At 43.9% G+C, this 19,780-nt stretch overlaps 1 protein-coding gene across 13 annotated transcripts in view; it reads left to right on the top strand.

The window, feature by feature from the left end:
• The window catches only part of LOC121575697 (transcription factor SOX-5-like), a 171,057-nt gene extending 152,764 nt beyond the window's left edge, over nucleotides 1-18,293 (top strand). For 7 of the 13 annotated variants that reach the window (XM_045212368.1, XM_045212369.1, XM_045212372.1 and 4 more), the window contains 6 exons: nucleotides 1,180-1,366; nucleotides 7,928-8,109; nucleotides 11,973-12,081; nucleotides 12,241-12,414; nucleotides 13,980-14,196; nucleotides 14,470-18,293. In XM_045212368.1, the coding sequence (XP_045068303.1) occupies nucleotides 1,180-1,366; nucleotides 7,928-8,109; nucleotides 11,973-12,081; nucleotides 12,241-12,414; nucleotides 13,980-14,196; nucleotides 14,470-14,761 (1,161 nt within the window). In that variant the 3' untranslated portion in view covers nucleotides 14,762-18,293. Of the gene's footprint in view, nucleotides 1-1,179; nucleotides 1,367-7,927; nucleotides 8,110-11,972; nucleotides 12,082-12,240; nucleotides 12,415-13,979; nucleotides 14,201-14,469 lie in introns of all 13 variants that reach the window. The other 6 variants (XM_045212376.1, XM_045212374.1, XM_045212373.1 and 3 more) reach the window with 3 other exon arrangements.
• Nucleotides 18,294-19,780: the final 1,487 nt, after the last annotated feature.

Here is a 19,780-nt window from a genome sequence, read left to right as displayed (position 1 = left end):
AGGCCACTAGATTCAGCAGCAGACAATTTTTGTCAGAGCGGGTGGTCGTGGGGCCGGAACATAATTATAATCATTTGTACACTGCAAATGACCACAAGTAAGCCCAAAAAGAGATTGCATTTGAAAATAACCTAATAATTGAATAGCTTGATTACATTGAGACAGAATCACATACTGTATGTCTCTCTTTTTATTCGTGAGAATACTTGGGAACAGATTTCCTAAATTAAAATAATTGTACGATTAATTCCTGGTGATTTTACAGTATTTTCTGACCAAAAACTAAAATACCCCCCCAAAAAAGAACTGTTGGGGTGCCCAAAAAACAAATTGCGGGCCGGTTTTGGCCAGCGGTCCGTTTGTTACCGACCCCTGTTCTAGATGTATTCCTAGCTAACAATGGATACTTTACCCCCTGTTGTGTGTGAGTGTTAATTGTTGTGTTTTAATCAGACAGAGTGGCTGTGTACATCTGGCCATCTCGCCGTGATCTAACACACATCCACCCTGGGTTTGAGGCTTGATGCTCCTACTGTTGTCTACTGCTGTTGTCTTCCTCAAGTCTACCAATATACTGCTGAAACTCAACAGGTCACACCTCTCAGAGAGTCTTTACACGTTGCCTTATAATATACAAAAAAAAAACAAGCATTTTTCTATATCCTTGTTTTTTCCATCCACATTCTTATGAGCTATTGTAAAAGCTCTCAGCTGGACTTAATGGGCGACCTTGAAGAGGTTAAGTGTCTGATAGGGGCTCTTATGGTGTCCTTGTGAAGCATAGTATGCCTCGTGTGCTGTGGATAATATATTTTATAAGTGTGCTATGCGTGTCCTCTTCTGTGTGGCATGTGCACGACTCACGAGCATGAATTCTCACCTTGAGGCATGGCATGTCCAGTACCTCTTTCAGGAGGCGGAGAATGTGCATGGCTCTCGTCCCAGGCATGGGGAAATGTATATGGTGATGAACAAGCAAAGCAACATACAGTATGTATTTTAGCTTTGTGAATCTCATCCTGTGGTTTGAGCAGATGGGCCACATGTTTGCCCACTCTGCCTTGCTGTAGAATCCAATCCAAGCCTTCTGATTGGGCATACGTCTGAGGTGATCCTCAGTGATTGGTTGAACCCACCCAGCGACCACTAGGCCACAACTGGTGTGTTTTGATTTTGCAGGACGAGGGTGCTCAGCCCCTGAACCTGTCGTCCAAGCCTAAGACAGCAAGCGAGAGCAAGTCACCCACCTCCCCCGCTTCCCCACAGGTCCCCACCATGAAGCTGGGCCACCATAGCACCGGATTAATGAAACACAGCACAGCCCCCTCCAGCATCGGAGGACCACCTTCCAGAGTCAGCTCCATAGGTAAGGGACTGCACCCACTCACCATGCATATATACATTGAAAATAACACACACATATATACACAGTGCATTCGGAAAGTATTCAGACCCCTTCACTTTTTCAAAAACAAAATTACGTTACAGCCTTATTCTAAAATGGATTAAATAAAAAAAAATGTCCTCATCAATCTACACGCAATACCCCATAATGGCAAAGTGAAAACAGGTTTTTTTTCGTTTTTTTTTTTTTAAATTTTTAAATGCCTAATTTAGATAACTATTCAGACCCTTTGCTATGAGCTCAGGTGCATCCTGTTTCCATTGATCATCCTTGAGATGTTTCTACAACTTGATTGGAGTCCACCTGTGGTAAATTCAATTGACTGGACATGATTTGGAAAGGCACACGTCTGTCTATGTAAGGTCCCACAGTTGACCGTGCATGTCAGAGCAAAAACCAAGCCATGAGGTCGAAGGAATTGTCCGAAGAGCTCAGAGACAGGATTGTGTCGAGGCACAGATCTGGGGAAGGGTACCAAAACATTTCTGCATGACTGAAGGTCCCCAAGAACACAGTGCCCTCCATCATTCTTAAACGTAAGAAGTTTTGAACCACCAAGACTCTTCCTAGAGCTGGCCAATCGGCCAAACTGAGCAATCGTGGGAGCAGGGCCTTGGTCAGGGAGGTGACCAAGAACCCAATGGTCACTCTGACAGAGCTCCAGAGTTCCTCTGTGGAGATTGGAGAACCTTCCAGAAGGACAACCATCTCTGCAGCACTCCACTAATCAGGCCTTTATGGTAAAGTGGCCAGACGGAAGCCACTCCTCAGTAAAAGGCACATGACAGCCCACTTAGAGTTTGCCAAAAGGCACCTAAAGGACTCTCAGACCATGAGAAACAAGATTGAACTCTTTGTCCTGAATGCCAAGCACCACGTCTGGAGTAAACCAGGCACCGCTCATCACCTGGCCAATACCATCCCTACGGTGAAGCATGGTGGTGGCAGCATCATGCAGTGGGGATGTTTTTCAGCGGCAGGGACCGGGAGACTAGTCAGAATCGAAGGAAAGATGAACGAAGCAAAGTACAGAGAGATCCTTGATGAAAACCTGCTCCAGAGCGCTCAGGACCTCAGACTGGGGCGAAGGTTCACCTTCCAACAGGACAACAACCCTAAGCACACAGCCAAGACAACGCAGGAGTGGCTTCGGGACAAGTCTCTGAATGTCTTTGAGTGGCCCCAGCCAGAACCCTGGACTTGAACCCGATCAAACATCTCTGGAGAGAGCTGTAACTAGCTGTGCAGCGACGCTCCCCATTCAACCAGACAGAGCTTGAGAGGATCTGCAGAGAAGAATGGGAGAAACTCCCCAAATACAGGTGTGCCAAGCTTGTAGCGTTATACCCAAGAAGACTCAAGTCTGTAATCGCTGCCAAAGGTGCTTCAACAAAGTACTGAGTAAAGGGTCTGAATAATTATGTAAATGTGATCTTTTTTTATTTTATTTTATACATTTGCAAAAAAAATTATAAAAACCAGTTTTTTCTTTTGTCATTATGGGGTATTGTGTGTAGATTGATGGGGTGGGGGGAGTGAATGGGAAAATGTGGAAATAGTGAATGGGTCTGAATACTTTCCGAATGTATGTGGGTGTGTATACAGTATATATATATATATATATATATATATATATATATATATATATATATATATATATATATACACAGTATATATACACACACCCACACACACTTAACTATGTAAAAACAGAGAGAAGACACTTTACAGACACGGCACATTACACACACTTTTATGTTGTACTATTTTTAGTAGTAGTGGTAGTAATACAATAATAATAATAATAATAATAATAACAATAATAATATTAGTAGTAGTAGCAGATGTTTTAAGTAATAACTATGTACATTAATGCGATTTAATTAATGTATTGACATCATGTGATTTATTTCACTCACATCACCATTAAGTCGTTTTTTAAGTCATTTATTCATGCTACACTGATAGTTCACTGACTACAACGTGTGTTCACACATGTAAATATGCTATAATTAGGGTTTTCCCATTGTGTACGCCTGTAGGGTATATTATTGTGAAGCGTTTATTAGCAACTGAGAGAGGCAGGGATGGTTAAGAGGGGGTTTGAATAGGAGGAGGAGGAGGAGGAGGAGGTGGAGGAGGAGGAGGAGGTAGAGAGATGGAGGAGTGTGAAGGGAGGAGGGGAAATGGAGTGATGGAAGAGGAGAGATGAAGGAGTGTGTTTTTCAGATGAATAGAGTAGCTGTGTGACAGACAGGACATATCAGAGATGAGATTAGACAAGCCTCTTACAGAACGGTACACACACACACACACACACACACACACACACACACACACACACACACACACACACACACACACACACACACACACACACACACACACACACACACACACACACACACACACACACACACACACACACACAAGGCTATTATAAACACACGGCACGGCTGTTAGAACTCACACACAAACACACACACACACAGCTATTATAATACACACACACATTCTAATACACACACCCCTCTCCATTTCTAACTTGTATTCTTTCTAATCTCAGTGTTTTTCAACAAATCACAGGATTTAATAGCAGATTAGTGGATTTACATCCCAGATGTTTTTTGTTCTGAAAAATGGATTAGGTTGTAAAGTTTCAGACGGAACATGTTGAGGCAAGCCGTTCAATTTAGATCCCAATGATTGTCTGCCTGCTGCCACGGCACACAGTCTGTTTCCATCTGTTAATGTTAGAGTGTTTACCAGGTCAGAAGAAGATTCATGTTGTTAGCTATTGCAGTCAAACATGGAGAGACAGGGAGTTATGACATGAAATGGATTTAATAACACATGGTTATTATTCATTGGTTGTGTGTATGTGTGCGTGCGTGCTTCTCTCTGTCCAGTCTCATCACAGCATCTGTCCTTGACTTCCATCAGTCTGTCTCCCACAATTCCGATCTCTCCACAATAACAGTCTGAGAGAGTCTGATCTGAAGGACTGAACTCTGAAAGCCTGTCAGTGTCTGTGACCTCTACTGCTGAGACCCACTCTGTGTGACTCTCTAATTTCAACAGTGTGTGGCCACTCTGATGCGTTAGTGCCAGGGCAGAGCAGAGTGAGGGGCAGGGTAGGGTAGAGTTTGGGCTCACTGTTGGCCCCAGCCCTCCTATCTGGGTCATGCCTAGGTTGGCAATCAGATACACAAGGACACACACACAGTACACACATGTGCACATGCACACACACACTCACACACACACACACATTAAAAGAGAGAAGAACGCAGACCCAGTCCATCTCTGCTCACACACACACACACGTTCATATCCCCTATTTCTATCCACACAAACACACACACACATTGAATGCAGATTAAAACCCACTACCATCCAGCAAGCCAGCCATCACAGCCCACCTCAGCGGTCTCTCTCTCTCTCCAGCCCTCTGCATCCGATTTTGCCGTTATAACTTCTGAAAGAGTTCACTCCTCTGTCATTACAAATCTGAGAGCGTAATCTGCCCTGAGATGGCATTAGCAGGAGGGATTAGTGATAGATAAAGGGCCATAAGCTTGGAGCAGCTCTTTGTTAGAGATAACCCAGAGATGGGGAGAGAGCGATAGCACGGCCTCCCTCATTCCTCCATCCCTCCATCCCTCCATCCCTCCATCCCTCCATCCCTCCATCCCTCCGCTAAGCCGCTGCAATAATGCAAATAACAACGCTGAAAAGAAGTAGAGAATCATCTTTGATATGCGTTGGGCAGATGTTTCCGGACGGGCAAATTAGCAGGATTTTGGATTTAATAGGAGTAATCTTTCCGGGATGCTGCCTGCCTGCGCTTTTCTACTCTTCAAAGAATTCCATGAGCTTTTGGATGAAAAAAATGAATGGACAGTGAGGGAATGTGTGTGTTTGTGAGTGTGGACAGGCAGGCGGAAAGGAGGTGTGTGTGTGTGTGTTTGTGTGTGTGCAACCGCGCATGCGTGTGTGTGTATTTGTGTAAAAAAAACTGTATCCCCTTTCAGGAGGACTGCTGGAGAGAAAAAAATAGGAGCTTTTAAATAAATCTGAATGATGTGGAGATTGGAGATTTGAGGGATTGGGCTTTAGATGGTCTGTCAGGATGCCTGTGCACACTGTGTTTACTGTTCTACATGTGTTTCTATCTGCCGCTGGGTGGGAGTGACATTCACCACGGTAAATAACATCCAGACTTAAAATGGCCCCTGTATTGCTAGTGACAGAACTGCTGTGAAGAGACAGTGGCAGTGTTTTGACAGGGGTGTGAGTGTGTGTGGGTGCGTGCGTGCATGCGTGTGATCTGAAGGCCTCTGTCTCTCAGTGGAGGCTAAGAGAGCGCAGACCTGGCCACAGGTACAAACTGAGTCACACACACAGCCTTAGCAGTCAACTGGTCAGTCTGTGTCTGGGTGTTTGTGCGACTGCATGTACGGGTGTTTCCCCTCTGGTTGTGTGTATGGTCATGTTTTTACCGTACCTCACAGTGGTTAAGGACAGTGCTTATTCTGGATGGCCTTAGAGACTATTTACCTCCAAATAGTTTATCTCTTAAAGAGCTGGAGCGATCTGCAATCTGACAAACAGAGACATACAGTACAAGTTTCCATTTACAGTTGAACAATAACGTTCTATTCTATTCTATTTTTATTCAATTTTTTTGGTATATACAGTTGAAGTCGGAAGTTTACATACACTTAGGTTGGAGTCATTAAAACTCGTTTTTCAACCACTCCACAAATTACTTGTTAACAAACTATAGTTTTGGCAAGTCAGTTAGGACATCTACTTTGTGCATGACACAAGTAATCTTTCCAACAATTGTTTACAGACAGATTATTTCACTTATAATTCACTGTATCACAATTCCAGTGGGTCAGAAGTTTACATACACTAAGTTGACGGTGCCTTTAAACAGCTTGGAAAATTCCAGAAAATGATGTCATGGCTTTAAAAGCTTCTGGTAGGCTAATTGACATCATTTGAGTCAATTGGAGGTGTACCTGTGGATGTATTTCAAGGCCTACCTTCAAACTCAGTGCCTCTTTGCTTGACATCATGGGAAAATCAAAATAAATCAGCCAAGACCTCAGAAATACAATTGTAGACCTCCACAAGTCTGGTTCATCCTTGGGAACAATTTCCAAACGCCTGAAGGTACCACGTTCATCTGTACAAACAATAGTATGCAAGTATAAACACCATGGGACCACACAGTCATCATACCGCTCAGGAAGGAGACGCGTTCTGTCTCCTAGAGATGAACGTACTTTGGTGCAAAAAGTGCAAAACAATCCCTGAACAACAGCAAAGGTCCTTGTGAAGATGCTGGAGGAAACAGGTACAAAAGTATCTATATCCACAGTAAAACAAGTAATATATCAACATAACCTGAAAGGCCGCTCAGCAAGGAAGAAGTCACCGCTCCAAAACCACCATAAAAAAGCCAGACTACAGTTTGCAACTGCACATGGGGACAAAGATCGTACTTTTTGGAGAAATGCCCTCTGGTCTGATTAAACAAAAATAGAACTGTTTGGCCATAATGACCATCGTTATGTTTGGAGGAAAAAGGGGGTACTTGCAAGCAGAACACCATCCCAACCGTGAAGCACGGGGGTGGCAGCATGATGCTGTGGGGGTGCTTTGCTGCAGGAGGGACTGGTGCACTTCACAAAATAAATGGCATCATGAGGAAGGAAAATGATGTGGATATATTGAAGCAACATCTCAAGACATCAGTCAGGAAGTTAAAGCTTGGTCGCAAATGGGTCTTCCAAATGGACAATGGCTTAAGGACAACAAAGTCAAGGTATTGGAGTGGCCATCACAAAGCCCTGACCTCAATCCTATAGAAAAGTTGTGGGCAGAACTGAAAAAGCATGTGCGAGCAAGGAGGCCTACAAACCTGACTCAGTTACACCAGCTCTGTCAGGAGGAATGGGCCAAAATTCACCCAACTTATTGTGGGAAGCTTGTGGAAGGCTACCCGAAACGTTTGACCCAAGTTAAACAATTTAAAGGCAATGCTACCAAATACTAATTGAGTGTATGTAAACTTCTGACCCACTGGGAATGTGATGAAATAAATAAAACCTGAAATAAATAATTCTCTCTACTATTATTCTGACATTTCACATTCTTAAAATAAAGTGGTGATCCTAACTGACTTAAGACAGGGAATTTTTACTAGGATTAAATGTCAGGAATTGTGAAAAACTGATTTTAAATGTTTTTGGCTAAGGTGGATGTAAACTTCCGACTTCAACTGTATATGATTTAATTCAAACTAAAATACACACAAATAAATTACAAAAAAAAACAGAATTCCTGATATTTCCCCTCATTTAGTTTTTATTAGGAACATGCTCTCCTGTGTGTCTGTGTGTCTGTGTGTCTGTGTGTCTCTCCAGACCTGTTGTCATCCATGTCCTGTCATCCAGTCTCTAATATTAACATATCCTCTTCTCTGTGTCTGTCTCTCTCCCTCATCAGACCTGCTGTCATCCCTGTCCTCGGGGGGCTATCTGAATGACCATGAGGCTGTGACCAAGGCTTTCGCTGAGGCCAGGCAGATGAAGGAGCAGCTGAAGAGAGAACAGCAGGTGTTGGACGCCAAGGTGGCCGCTGTCAACAACCTCAGCCTCAACAACGGACGCTCCGACAAGGTCAGATATGTTAGTACATCCCTAACCTTCCAAGTATTATTTTTTAAACACAACCACATGCCTTCTGTCCTCATACATTACTTATGTTGTATTAACAGGATATAACCCTGTATCCTGACCTTGGATTTAAGAAATAGGAATAAATTCCCCTCTAGAAAAGTAGCTACATTATGATAAAAAAATAAAATAATAATAATAATAATAACAAAATGAACCAGCACTTGCACTAGACAACCCCTCCCCTTTTCAAGCTCTGACCCTACTGATAGCCACTTTATTGAGGAAACATTCACTTTCCATTACACTTTCTATGCCTGTGATATGTGGTTGTCCCACCTAGCTACAGTATCATAAAATGAATGCACTAATGTTAAGTCTGCTAAATGACAAAAATGTAAAAATATATATATATATACAGTGAGGAAAAAAATATTTAATCGCCTGCTGATTTTGTACGTTTGCCCACTGACAAAGAAATGATCAGTCTATAATTTTAATGGTAGGTTTATTTTAACAGTGAGAGACAGAATGACAACAAAAAAATCATGGATGTTTCCACCTCCATGTTTGACGGTGGGGGTGGTGTTCTTGGGGTCATAGGCAGCATTCCTCCTCCTCCAAACACGGCGAGTTGAGTTGATGCCAAAGAGCTCCATTTTGGTCTCATCTAACCACAACACTTTCACCCAGTTCTCCTCTGAATCATTCATGTTCATTGGCAAACTTCAGATGGGAATGTATATGTGCTTTCTTGAGCAGGGGGACCTTGCGGGCGCTGCAGGATTTCAGTCCTTCGCGGCGTAGTGTTACCAATTGTTTTCTTGGTGACTATGGTCCCAGCTGCCTTGAGATCATTGACAAGATCCTCCTGTGTAGTTCTGGGCTGATTCCTCACCGTTCTCATGATCATTGCAACTCCACAAGGTGAGATCTTGCATGGAGCCCCAGGCCGAGGGAGATTGACAGTTATTTTATGTTTCTTCCATTTGCGAATAATCGCACCAACTGTTGTCACCTTCTCACCAAGCTGCTTGGCGATGGTCTTGTAGCCCATTCCAGCCTTGTGTAGGTCTACAAACTTGTCCCTGACATCCTTGGAGAGCTCTCTGGTCTTGGCCATGGTGGAGAGTTTGGAATCTGATTGATTGATTGCTTCTGTGGACAGGTGTCTTTTATACAGGTAACAAACTGAGATTAGGAGCACTCCATTTAAGAGTGTACTCCTAATCTCAGCTCGTTACCTGCATAAAAGACACCTGGGAGCCAGAAATCTTTCTGATTGAGAGGGGGTCAAATACTTATTTCCCTCATTAAAATGCAAATAAATGTATAACATTTTTGACATGCGTTTTTCTGGATTTTTTTGTTGTTATTCTGTCTCTCATTGTTCAAATAAACCTACCATTAAAATTATAGACTGATCATTTCTTTGTCAGTGGGCAAATGTACAAAATCAGCAGGGGATCAAATACTTTTTTCCCTCACTGTATATTTGTACTGCAATGCACTATATTATCCTACAATGTGGTGTAATATGATACAATATGTTAGAATTTAATGTAATATTCTAGTATAATTTACCTTTATAAAATATATTACAACACATTACCACACAATATAGTTTAATATGATATAATATGATACATTAAGATGAAATGTAATTCAGCATTATGTCGGTATATATTGAAACGGTCTACATAATTGTCAATAACCTGTGAGCAGTAAAGGTACATTAGTCAGCTAGAGGAACCCTTGGCTGAGGTAATGAGTGTGTGTGTGTCTGTGAGGCGTGCTCGGGGCAGGGTGGGTGTTGGGGGAGGCTGGAGGAAGCGGGGGAGGTAGGGGATGCAGGAGGAGGGCCGGGGAGCCTGCTAGCGAAGCGTCGAGGAGAAGCTAATACGAAGTGACGGCGCCTGCTTCTCGGCAGCGTGGCTAAATTGTGGTTATTTGTTAAACACACTGGGAGTCAGCTGGTGCACACACAGAGGCACACACACACACAAGCACAGCAGCGCGTTGGATCTTAAAGAGCATCTGCACTGCTGACATTCAACAGCTCTCTCTCTTTCTCTCTCTCTCTCTCTCTCTCTCTCTCTCTCTGTCTCTCTCTCTGTCTCTCTCTCTTTCTCTCTCTCTCCTCTCTCTCTCTCTCTCTCTCTCTCTCCTCTCTCTCTCTCTCTCTCTCTCCCCTCTCTCTCTCTCTCTCTCTCTCTCTCTCTCTCTCTCTCTCTCTCTCTCTCTCTCTCTCTCTCTCTCTCTCTCTCTCTCTCTCCCTCTCTCTCTCTCCTTTCCCTCTCTCCTGACACATTTACAGTCTCATACCTAAAATGGACAATCTTGCATTTAAAGCAAGTAATTTATTCAGAGTTGACTTTCAATGTGAACCCCATAGCCGAAGCTCCATAGGGACCTGACACGTCCACTATTCTCTGCCCAGCTCTCCCCTAATCCTCTGGGGTTATAATTGTCCTGATTGCTGGGTGGATGGATGAAGCTGGATGAACAACAATAGAATAATCATCCTCTGCTTCTCTCAGTCTCAGTCCTCTATAGTGTAAAATAGAGCAGACCATGGCCAGCTGATTTCTAACACATGAATAGAACAATGTGTAGGTTGTCTACTATACTATAACTCTGACTGAAGGTTACCTCTGTAGCACATGGTGCCTGCGTTTTGCGTTCAGTTTGTTAAACAACTTCCATACCTCAACTTATTCTCAACTCTGACATTGTTTGGTCCTAAAAATTATAGATCCTCAATCAGTAGTACCTTAAGTGGTTATTGATATCAGTAAACCATTCTTCAACCCTTTAAATGGTTTGGGATTGATTGGCTTTGAGGTTGCAGTGAACATTCCATACATACAATGACACAGACACTGATCAATACTAGCAGTGTTTCAATATCTGGGACAGGGAGTTATCTAGTGTCACTTATTTCGCCTGCAAGTCACCTCTGCAGCATTTTTCCCTGAAATAGTTTTACGCAGACAAATCCCTTTCTCACACTTGTTCTCTTTCTTTATCACTGTCTCCACTCTCTCTCCTCCTCTCTCTGTCTCTCTCGTTCCCTCTCTTTAGCGATTATATTTATTCAAATCTGATGAATTATCTCAGCTGAACAATTAAATTGTAGTGCTGTAAAACAGCGACATGCATTTCATTAGGCTGGTGCCAGTCTGTCTGGGTCATCTTCTAATGGTTAGGCCAGGGCTGGAGTGTTGTTTTTAAAGATGCACCGCTTTTGGGATGGATTCTAATCGTATAATTAAGCTATAAATGCAGGCGTGTGTGTGGAGCGTCTCTCTCTCTCTAATGGATCGACCCCAAGGGCCTCACAGAGAGGGAGAGAGACATCCAGCATAACCATGCAGGTGGCTGCTGGGATATAACACACACACACATACACAGTCATTCCCATACACACACACATCCAATCAGAGCAGATGGACACAAACATAATCTCAACGTCGTCAGCTGTTACCTGTTTTAGTGCCAGTCTTGCCCTCTGCCCCCCTTGTCTCCACCCTGCCACATAGACAGGCTGGTTACAGACCAGAGCACAATGCTTTAGTGCCAACTAACTATGCCCTCTGCCCCCACTAAGCAAGCCTAACAACACAGGTACACACACCCTCTGACACACATCCAACATACAGTATCTACATGTGCTAATCAATAGCTTTATAGCCTGGTTATTGACTGATATGTTAACCTAACATCTTGATTGACTGACGCCTGTGTCTCTCTCCCCCCTGAGAACAAAGCAGTCTAATGTGTCTAAAGATTGATTGATTGTCTATAGATAATTGATTGATTGGTTTCCATGTTGACTGACTGATTGACTGACTGTTTGTCTCTCTCCTCTCCAGGACAAGGCAGCTCTGGAGAGTCTGAGCCACCAGCTAAAGCAGCAGTCAGAGGACAGAGAGAAGTTCAGCCACGCCATGATGGACTTCACCATGAGTGGAGACTCAGATGGTATGTGTGTGTGTGTGAGTGTGTGCACAAACATGCGTTTGTACTTTGTCTTAAACAGTGTGTGTGTGTGTGTCTAAGACTGTATGCATATATGAATAAGTGTGTTTGATTGTGTTAATGTATGTGTATACATCCCCTCTCTCCCACTCCCTCCCACAGGCAGCCCCAGTGTGTCTGATTCCAGGATGTTCCGTGAGGCCCGGGGCCGAGGCAACAGCGAACCGCACATTAAACGACCCATGAATGCTTTCATGGTCTGGGCAAAGGATGAGAGGAGGAAGATTCTCCAGGCTTTCCCCGACATGCACAACTCCAACATCAGCAAAATCCTCGGTAAGACTAAGACCCCCTCCAGACAAGGAGAGGAGGGAAAGGGGGGTGTGAGAGGGGAGAGAAGGAGTGTGCCTGCCTTTCAGGGAAGAATAGAGAGAGAGTGGAAGATGGAAGACAGGGGGAGAGAGAGGCATGAGAATGAGCTGATCCCTTGTGGTGTGGCCAGGCTGCGCTCTCTCTCTCTCTCTCTCTCTCTCTCTCTCTCTCTCTCTCTCTCTCTCTCTCTCTCTCTCTCTCTCTCTCTCTCTCGCTCTCTCTCTCTCTCTCTCTCGCTCTCTCTCTCTCTCTCTGTGTTCCTCAGGCGCAGAAGAATACATGATCTCTCTGCCCTCTCCCCCTCAACTCCTCTCTATGGAAATTACTTCTCCATGTACTTAGTTATGTACATGTGTGTATGCATGCTTGCCTGCCTGCTTTCTTGTGTGTGTGTTTCTCTATTCCCTTCCTCCCTAGCTACACCACATCAGTACTCAGTCATTGTCACTGTGCTCTGTGTGGCCCCTATCGCACACCGTACCTCCGTCTCTCTTTGTGACAGCAGCACTCTGATTGACAGTATCTTTTGTCCCGTTCTTATCTTTGGTTGCCTGAACATCTGTAGTGTAGTTAGCTAGCAGTGCTACTGAGACGGAGGGCTGTGAACCTAGCGGGGTCCCCAGAGACACACAACGTCTAAGGCTGGGAGAGAGACGCGACACAATCCACATACACGCACACACACACACACGACACACACACACACATCGTTCCCTGTTCCTCACAAGAAGCGGTATTGTGGAACTAGCTCTTAATGACTAGCTCTGGAGAGTGAACGGAGAGCTCCAACAATGATGATATAATTCATTATGCATTAAACAAGCACTCCAGTCTGTGACATTCTCCCCAGACCTCTGGGATTGTGTTTGACATTTTAAAGACCTCCTAAACGTTTTATAACACAGGGAAATCTGGTTTTAATAAGGGCCTGCTCTCGATTGTTAACAGAAGGAGTTTCCTATTCCAGCAGGGAAGGTAAAGTAGTGTGGTAGCTAACCAGGCCAGCACAGACAGCTTTTAACCATTAACATGCAGTAGGAGCAAGCGTGTAAATTCAGCCCAGATACACACACACCCCACCACACACACTGGGGCCAGATCACGATAGACACACATGCATGCTTATACACTGCAGCCAGATACACTGTAAAGAGCCAGATTGGAGAAGATGTGTTTTGGTGGTTTAGAATTTGGTAGGTCTTCTGCAAAGAGGCTGTGAACATATTGTACGTATTGTATTTAAATACAATTACGTGCATGCTTGCTGTGTGCTTGCTTGTGTGCCTGCTTGCATGCTTATGTGTGTCGGTGTGTGTGTCTGCTTGCACGCTCGTGTGTGTGTGTGTTAATAAGGTCAATGAGGACAGACAGAGTGAGGTAATCATTTTGAACTCTAATGATGAGATGAGCACAGTGAACGAGGACGACACTTAACCTGCTTTCAACTCGCTCTCCCTCGCTCTCTCCCTCCCTCTCTCTCCCCCTCTCCCTCTCCCTCTCTCCCTCTACCATCCTCCCTCTCTCTCCAGGTTCTCGTTGGAAGTCCATGACTAACCTAGAGAAGCAGCCATACTATGAGGAGCAGGCCAGGCTGAGCAAGCAGCACCTGGAGAAGTACCCTGACTACAAGTACAAACCCCGGCCCAAACGAACCTGTCTGGTGGACGGGAAGAAGCTGAGGATTGGAGAGTACAAGGCCATTATGAGGAACCGCCGGCAGGAGATGAGACAGTACTTCACTGTGGGGTGAGTGAGTAACCAACTAAAACCACACACACACAAACTTCCGACTGTGGGATAAAGTATTTCCTCGCAAGGAGTTTTTTCTAAAGAGTTTTTCCTTACCATTGTGTAACTTTTCTTTGTGGTCTGAGTTTACTATAAAGCACGTTGTGTCAACAGTTGACTGTAAAAATAGCTATATAAATGCATTTGATGGATTTAATTTTATTCATCCAGATTTCTACATTATATTATGTTATTATACTGTACTAACTGTTGTATTGTGTTTTTCTCCAGACAACAGGCCCAGCTGCCCCTGTCCTCGGCGGGCGTGGTGTACCCAGGTGCCCTCTCCATGGCAGGCTTGCCCTCCCCCCAGATGCCCTCGGAGCACTCCTCACTGTCCAGCAGCCCCGAACCTGCCGCCCCACCCCTCCAGACCCCCTACCACCCCAGCCTCAAGGGAGACGAGACCCGAGTCAAACAGGAGGAGCTGCGATTGGACGACAGCAACGGTGATGCGTACGACGACTTTGATTATGAGGACGAGGAGGGAGATTATGGAAGTGATAACGACAACCACCAATAATCTGGAAGCAGAGCGAATCAGAATCAGATACCCAGCTTCTTGCTGGAAACACCCCCGTCCGTCCACCAATCCTGAGAGACTATCCGTCCCTTATATCCAATCACATCCAATGTCACAAACCTCGCCCTCCTTTACCCCTTAACCAACAAGGACTCTGGGATCTCAGAGCCAAGCCCCTCCCATTGGAATCCCGATACCAGCAACCGACCAATGAAATCAAGCACAGGACCTGTCACTCACACTGACTGTTACACCGACTGGAGTCTAGGAGGAGAAGAGCTGATTGCCGTGACTTCTGCTGAGTACTACACAGTACTACAGCATACTAACAAAGTACTACAAAGTTCTACAGAGTACTAGAGTATTACTGCTGTGTACGCCATAGAGGCATGATGAGATATACATTATGTCATGAGTAAGCTACAATATGAGGAGAAAACACAGAAAAAACAACCTTTTAGACCAGTTTGACTTCAAAGATACATTTTTTTAAAACAGCAGGCCTGTCAGTTGATTAAAGAGACACTTAAAAAGGTCGACCTGTTTGTTTATAAAAGAGACACTTTTAAAACAGCTTTTTTTTCTTCTTGGTTCTATGATATTCTCACTCAGGTACACGGTGCCAACAAGTGGCTTGTGAATGTGATTTGTTGTTTTTGTGCTACAGTTTTAATAATAGATACAAAATAGAATTTTTCCCTTTTCATTGTAAAGCACCTGACAGAAGTCAAAGCAAAATTTTTATTTACAATTATTATTCTTTCTTCAACTCTGCAGTGTACTATCAGCTGATATCCTCCCTCTGTGTGTGTGTGTGTGACTCCCCTTATGAGAGTCAAAATGGGACAGTCCAGTCAGGGCCAGTGTTGGACTGTGAGGACCGGCTCACTTCAGGGGACTGTGGGGGGGGACCTCAGAGTCTCTCATCATGGGCAAGCTTGGACAGTACTGTGTGATGAGACAATCTCCCACCAACCCTCTTCTCTCCTGTTACACTCTCGCTCTTTTACCTTTTGTTTACCTTTCCTTTATTCTGATCATGAGGACTTTGTGTCTTTGGAAGGTACAAACAAGGGTTTATTTTAGATATGAAACATCCCCCTGTATGTGTGTGAGAGTGTGTGTAAGCAAACTTGCTGTGTGTGTGTGTGTGTGTGTTTAGTCTGTGTGAGCTGGTCTAGTCATCACTAGGTCCCAGAACTCTGTCCCTTTCCAAGACAAACAGACAACACTGGAGTTTCCCCTGTGAGCCCCCAGAACTTCAGTATCCTGGTGTAGAGAGACAGAGAAAGCCCTATGGCTCTCTTGTACACTCACACACACACACATTCCCAAGTCCCAGTTCCCCAATTGAAACCCCATAACAACTCTACTCCGCTGCCAACTGATCCAGCCAAACCCACAACCCAAACCATCTCATAATACTCCCAACTGATATCACACAAAGTTGGTGTGTATTTTGTTATAGAAGTTTGGTGGGTTCCTGTGGGCTTCTACTGGTAATTTAAAGTCTCTGCTGTCTGTCCCCGTTCTGTCCCTCTCTCTGAGAGTCCCCCTCTATGTCCCCCTGTGTCTTACTCTGTCCCCGTCCGTGTCCCCAAAACACGTCATTCTGCTGTTCTTATTGGGAGGAGCTGATCGTTTTATCAGCACGTCAGTGTTTCGTTTGTATTTGAATACTGTATTTTATTATTTTTATTCAAACTGCCTCTAGTGTAATAATATTATTAACAATAATTATAATGATGGTCAGCATTTCTTTAAGTTTTAGTAAGTTATGTACAGTATAATTTATTTTGTCCTCTATTGGGTTTTTATGACCAATATGAAACTTATTCGGTCAATGAAGCATTATTATATTTAGCTGCTTTAGAGTATTTACATCTAATGTTGTCCTTTTACTTTTTACTTGAGTTTTAATTTACATTTTTTGGTTTCTGTTTTTATTTGTTCTGTTTGTTTAGTATTAATCCTATATGGACGCTGTGTGAGGAGGTAGAGCGACACGGATGGCAGCGAACGAACGGCTGTCGTTCTTCGTGAAGGAGACAGGACTTTCTATTCACTAACTCTCTCCCCATCTGCGTCCCTCATCTTGACAACTTAACCCTTTTATGTCCAAACCCATTTCTAAAAGCACTCAGACTCTGTGTGGTCAGAGAAAAGAAGAAGGTGATCTTTTTTTTGTAATGGTTCATGTATAATGTGAAGTTTCTTCTACTTTCTTTCTTTTTATGAAGATAAAAGAAAACAGCTATATTATTCTATTCGGTTTTCTCTGAACAAAGGAGCAAGGCTCTCGTTTACTAGGGTTGCTATTTTCACTGAGATGCCGTGGAACATCATTGAGGCTGGCGGACACAGACACACACACACAGCAGACACACACAAATTACTAGCAGACACAGTTGTGCAAATTTCTATTAACGCGATCAGGATTTGGATCAAATTAGGACGTGATCAGAACATACACACACACGTTTGACCCATAGGAAAATCAGTGTTTACTTTGCCTATCCAACAATGTTCCACAGCATAACCTGACATTCAGTAAGATGACCAGTCATATCTATGTGACTCCAGAACTCTGGAGACTTTACTTTGTTTTAGCTCCACCCTATGGCCTAGCCATTAGCCATGTCCTCTCACTCTACAGGTGTGCTGCCAGATAGTGACCCAGCCCAGTCATGCTTGCTGTAGATGTTTCTCTTACACAATCAATCACAACCATGCCTATTGCCAGATAGTGAGCCTCACAGTCAATCATACTTGGCGATACAGACACCCTCACAATCAGGCCATGGTGAGACCTAATGCTGGAGAGAGGGTGTCCTGTATTCTGTCTGGAAGCTGTAGGTTAGATAAGTAGACTAGACAGTGTGGGGAAAAGGAGGGGGTTACAAATTCAATCATCCCAGCTGGCTAGGTCTGCCACATACTGAGGTATTATACTGTACTTAGGGCCAGGAGTTTTGTGACCTGACCATGTGACCTGACCAGGACAAACACTGGGCTCTAGTTAGACTAATGAATAGGGTCCAGAGTTGTTAATGAGCAGGTTATGTAGATAGGGAGCTAGACACTAGTGAGGTTGGCTGATACAGCGACGATGATGATGATGATGATGGAGATGAAGATTATAATAATTAAGACAATCAAATGTCATGAGTGGAGCTCAAAACAAAGTCAGAGTTAGTAAAAAATAAAAACGTATCTTACCATCTCAACTTGAAAAATGGAGAAAGATAATTATGTAAATATAACATAGAGTTATAGATTTATATTTTGTTCATAACACAGTGTAATATAAGTTGTATATTTCTTTTTCTCTTTTATTGATGTTATCCATGCTACAATAAAAGCAGGAGTTAATGTACTCTTACAAAAAAATGAAGGAAAATTACAAATAAACAAACAAAACAAAAAAAGAGAAGCCGTGGGCTTGCCATGCACCATCTGTTCTGAGTTCACTTTTTTCAGTATTATTGCCAGTCAAGGCTTTAATAAAAACAGCAATGTGTGTTCTGTAATGCTCTAATGGTCCTTGTGAGTTCTTTACAATGCACCTACACACACTGGTATACACTAGTATGAACGAAGGATGCGGTAGAGACCCCCACACATTTGAATGCTAATTCTAACGTTTTAACCAGGGGCTTTCGACATTCTTTCATCACTTTACTTTTTAGACACTGCATTTGCAAATTACTGGATGTGTGTGCTGTACTTCTAAACTAAACATCTGCACTATATCCAAATACTGTACCTATTTACATCTGTACTATATCCAGAACACTGTACCTATTGGCATCTGTACTATATCCAGAATACTGTACCTATTGGCATCTGTACTATATCCAGAATACTGTACCTATTGGCATCTGTACTATATCCAGAATACTGTACCTATTGGCATCTGTACTATATCCAGAATACTGTACCTATTGGCATCTGTACTATATCCAGAATACTGTACCTATTTGCATCTGAAAATGATAATGAAGTCTCTGCCCTTTGTCTCTTCTCTGAAAACATAGTAAAGGTGAAAACAGTATTGGAAGCAGTGGTGTAAAGTACTTAAGTAAAAATACTTTAAAGTACTACTTATGTAGTTTTTTGGGGGTATCTGTACTTTACTTGACTATTTATATATACTTTTACTTTTACTTCTGTCACGAGTTGCTAAGCCAGAACCCAGAAGCAGACCAGGACAAGGTAAGTTGAAACGAAGGTGAGTGTTTATTACAAATTCAAGAGTGATGCTGAATAATCCAGGGAACAGAGCGGGCGGCGTTGATTAGTTGTTGGGGGTGCAGTGGTTGATCCCATCCTGGGGTCGGCAGCCGCCGACCACCAGGCAGAGGTTGGATGAAGGTTCCGGACGGGTGACTGCAGATGGAACAAAACGGGGGTAAGTAAGCAACAAACCAACAAGGTGCAAAAACAACAAAACTAACGCTAGGCTCTAAGACTGATACTCTGGTAAACCTACTGTTCATGGCTAACGATCCGGCAGGGAATGGATGTTAGGCCAGAGCCTAAGAAGGGTGATGATCAGGACCAGGTGTGCAGATTGCTGATGGGATGCAGGTGCGGAAATCAAGAGAGCTCCCCGGAGCGTTCCCGAACCCTCGGGAAACTGGAGATCACGAACAGAAAAACTAGTCACCAGACAGGACCCGACTCAGACTGCCGGGATCGTTACAGTACCCCCCTCCGACGAACGCCACCGGGCGGACTCCCCGGAGCGCCAGGATGGAGGCGGTAGAAGTCACTGATGAGGTCAGCATCTAGGACCTGTCGCCGCGGAATCCAACTCCTCTCTTCAGGACCATACCCCCTCCCAGTCCACGAGATACTGGAAACCCCGGCCCCGCCGTCTGGAATCCATGATGCGACGCACCGTGTAGGCAGGACCACCTCCGATCATCCGAGGAGGAGGAGGAGGAGGCGGAGGAGGCAACAGAGGACTGAGGAAAACAGGCTTGAGGCAGGAGACATGAAAGGTGGGATGGACTC

The sequence above is a fragment of the Coregonus clupeaformis genome, unplaced genomic scaffold (assembly GCF_020615455.1).
Source record: "Coregonus clupeaformis isolate EN_2021a unplaced genomic scaffold, ASM2061545v1 scaf0009, whole genome shotgun sequence".
In the NCBI taxonomy this organism is placed as follows: Eukaryota; Metazoa; Chordata; class Actinopteri; order Salmoniformes; family Salmonidae; genus Coregonus; species Coregonus clupeaformis.
Note: the sequence above shows the minus strand (reverse complement) of the source record. Positions and strands in the feature narration are given on the sequence as shown.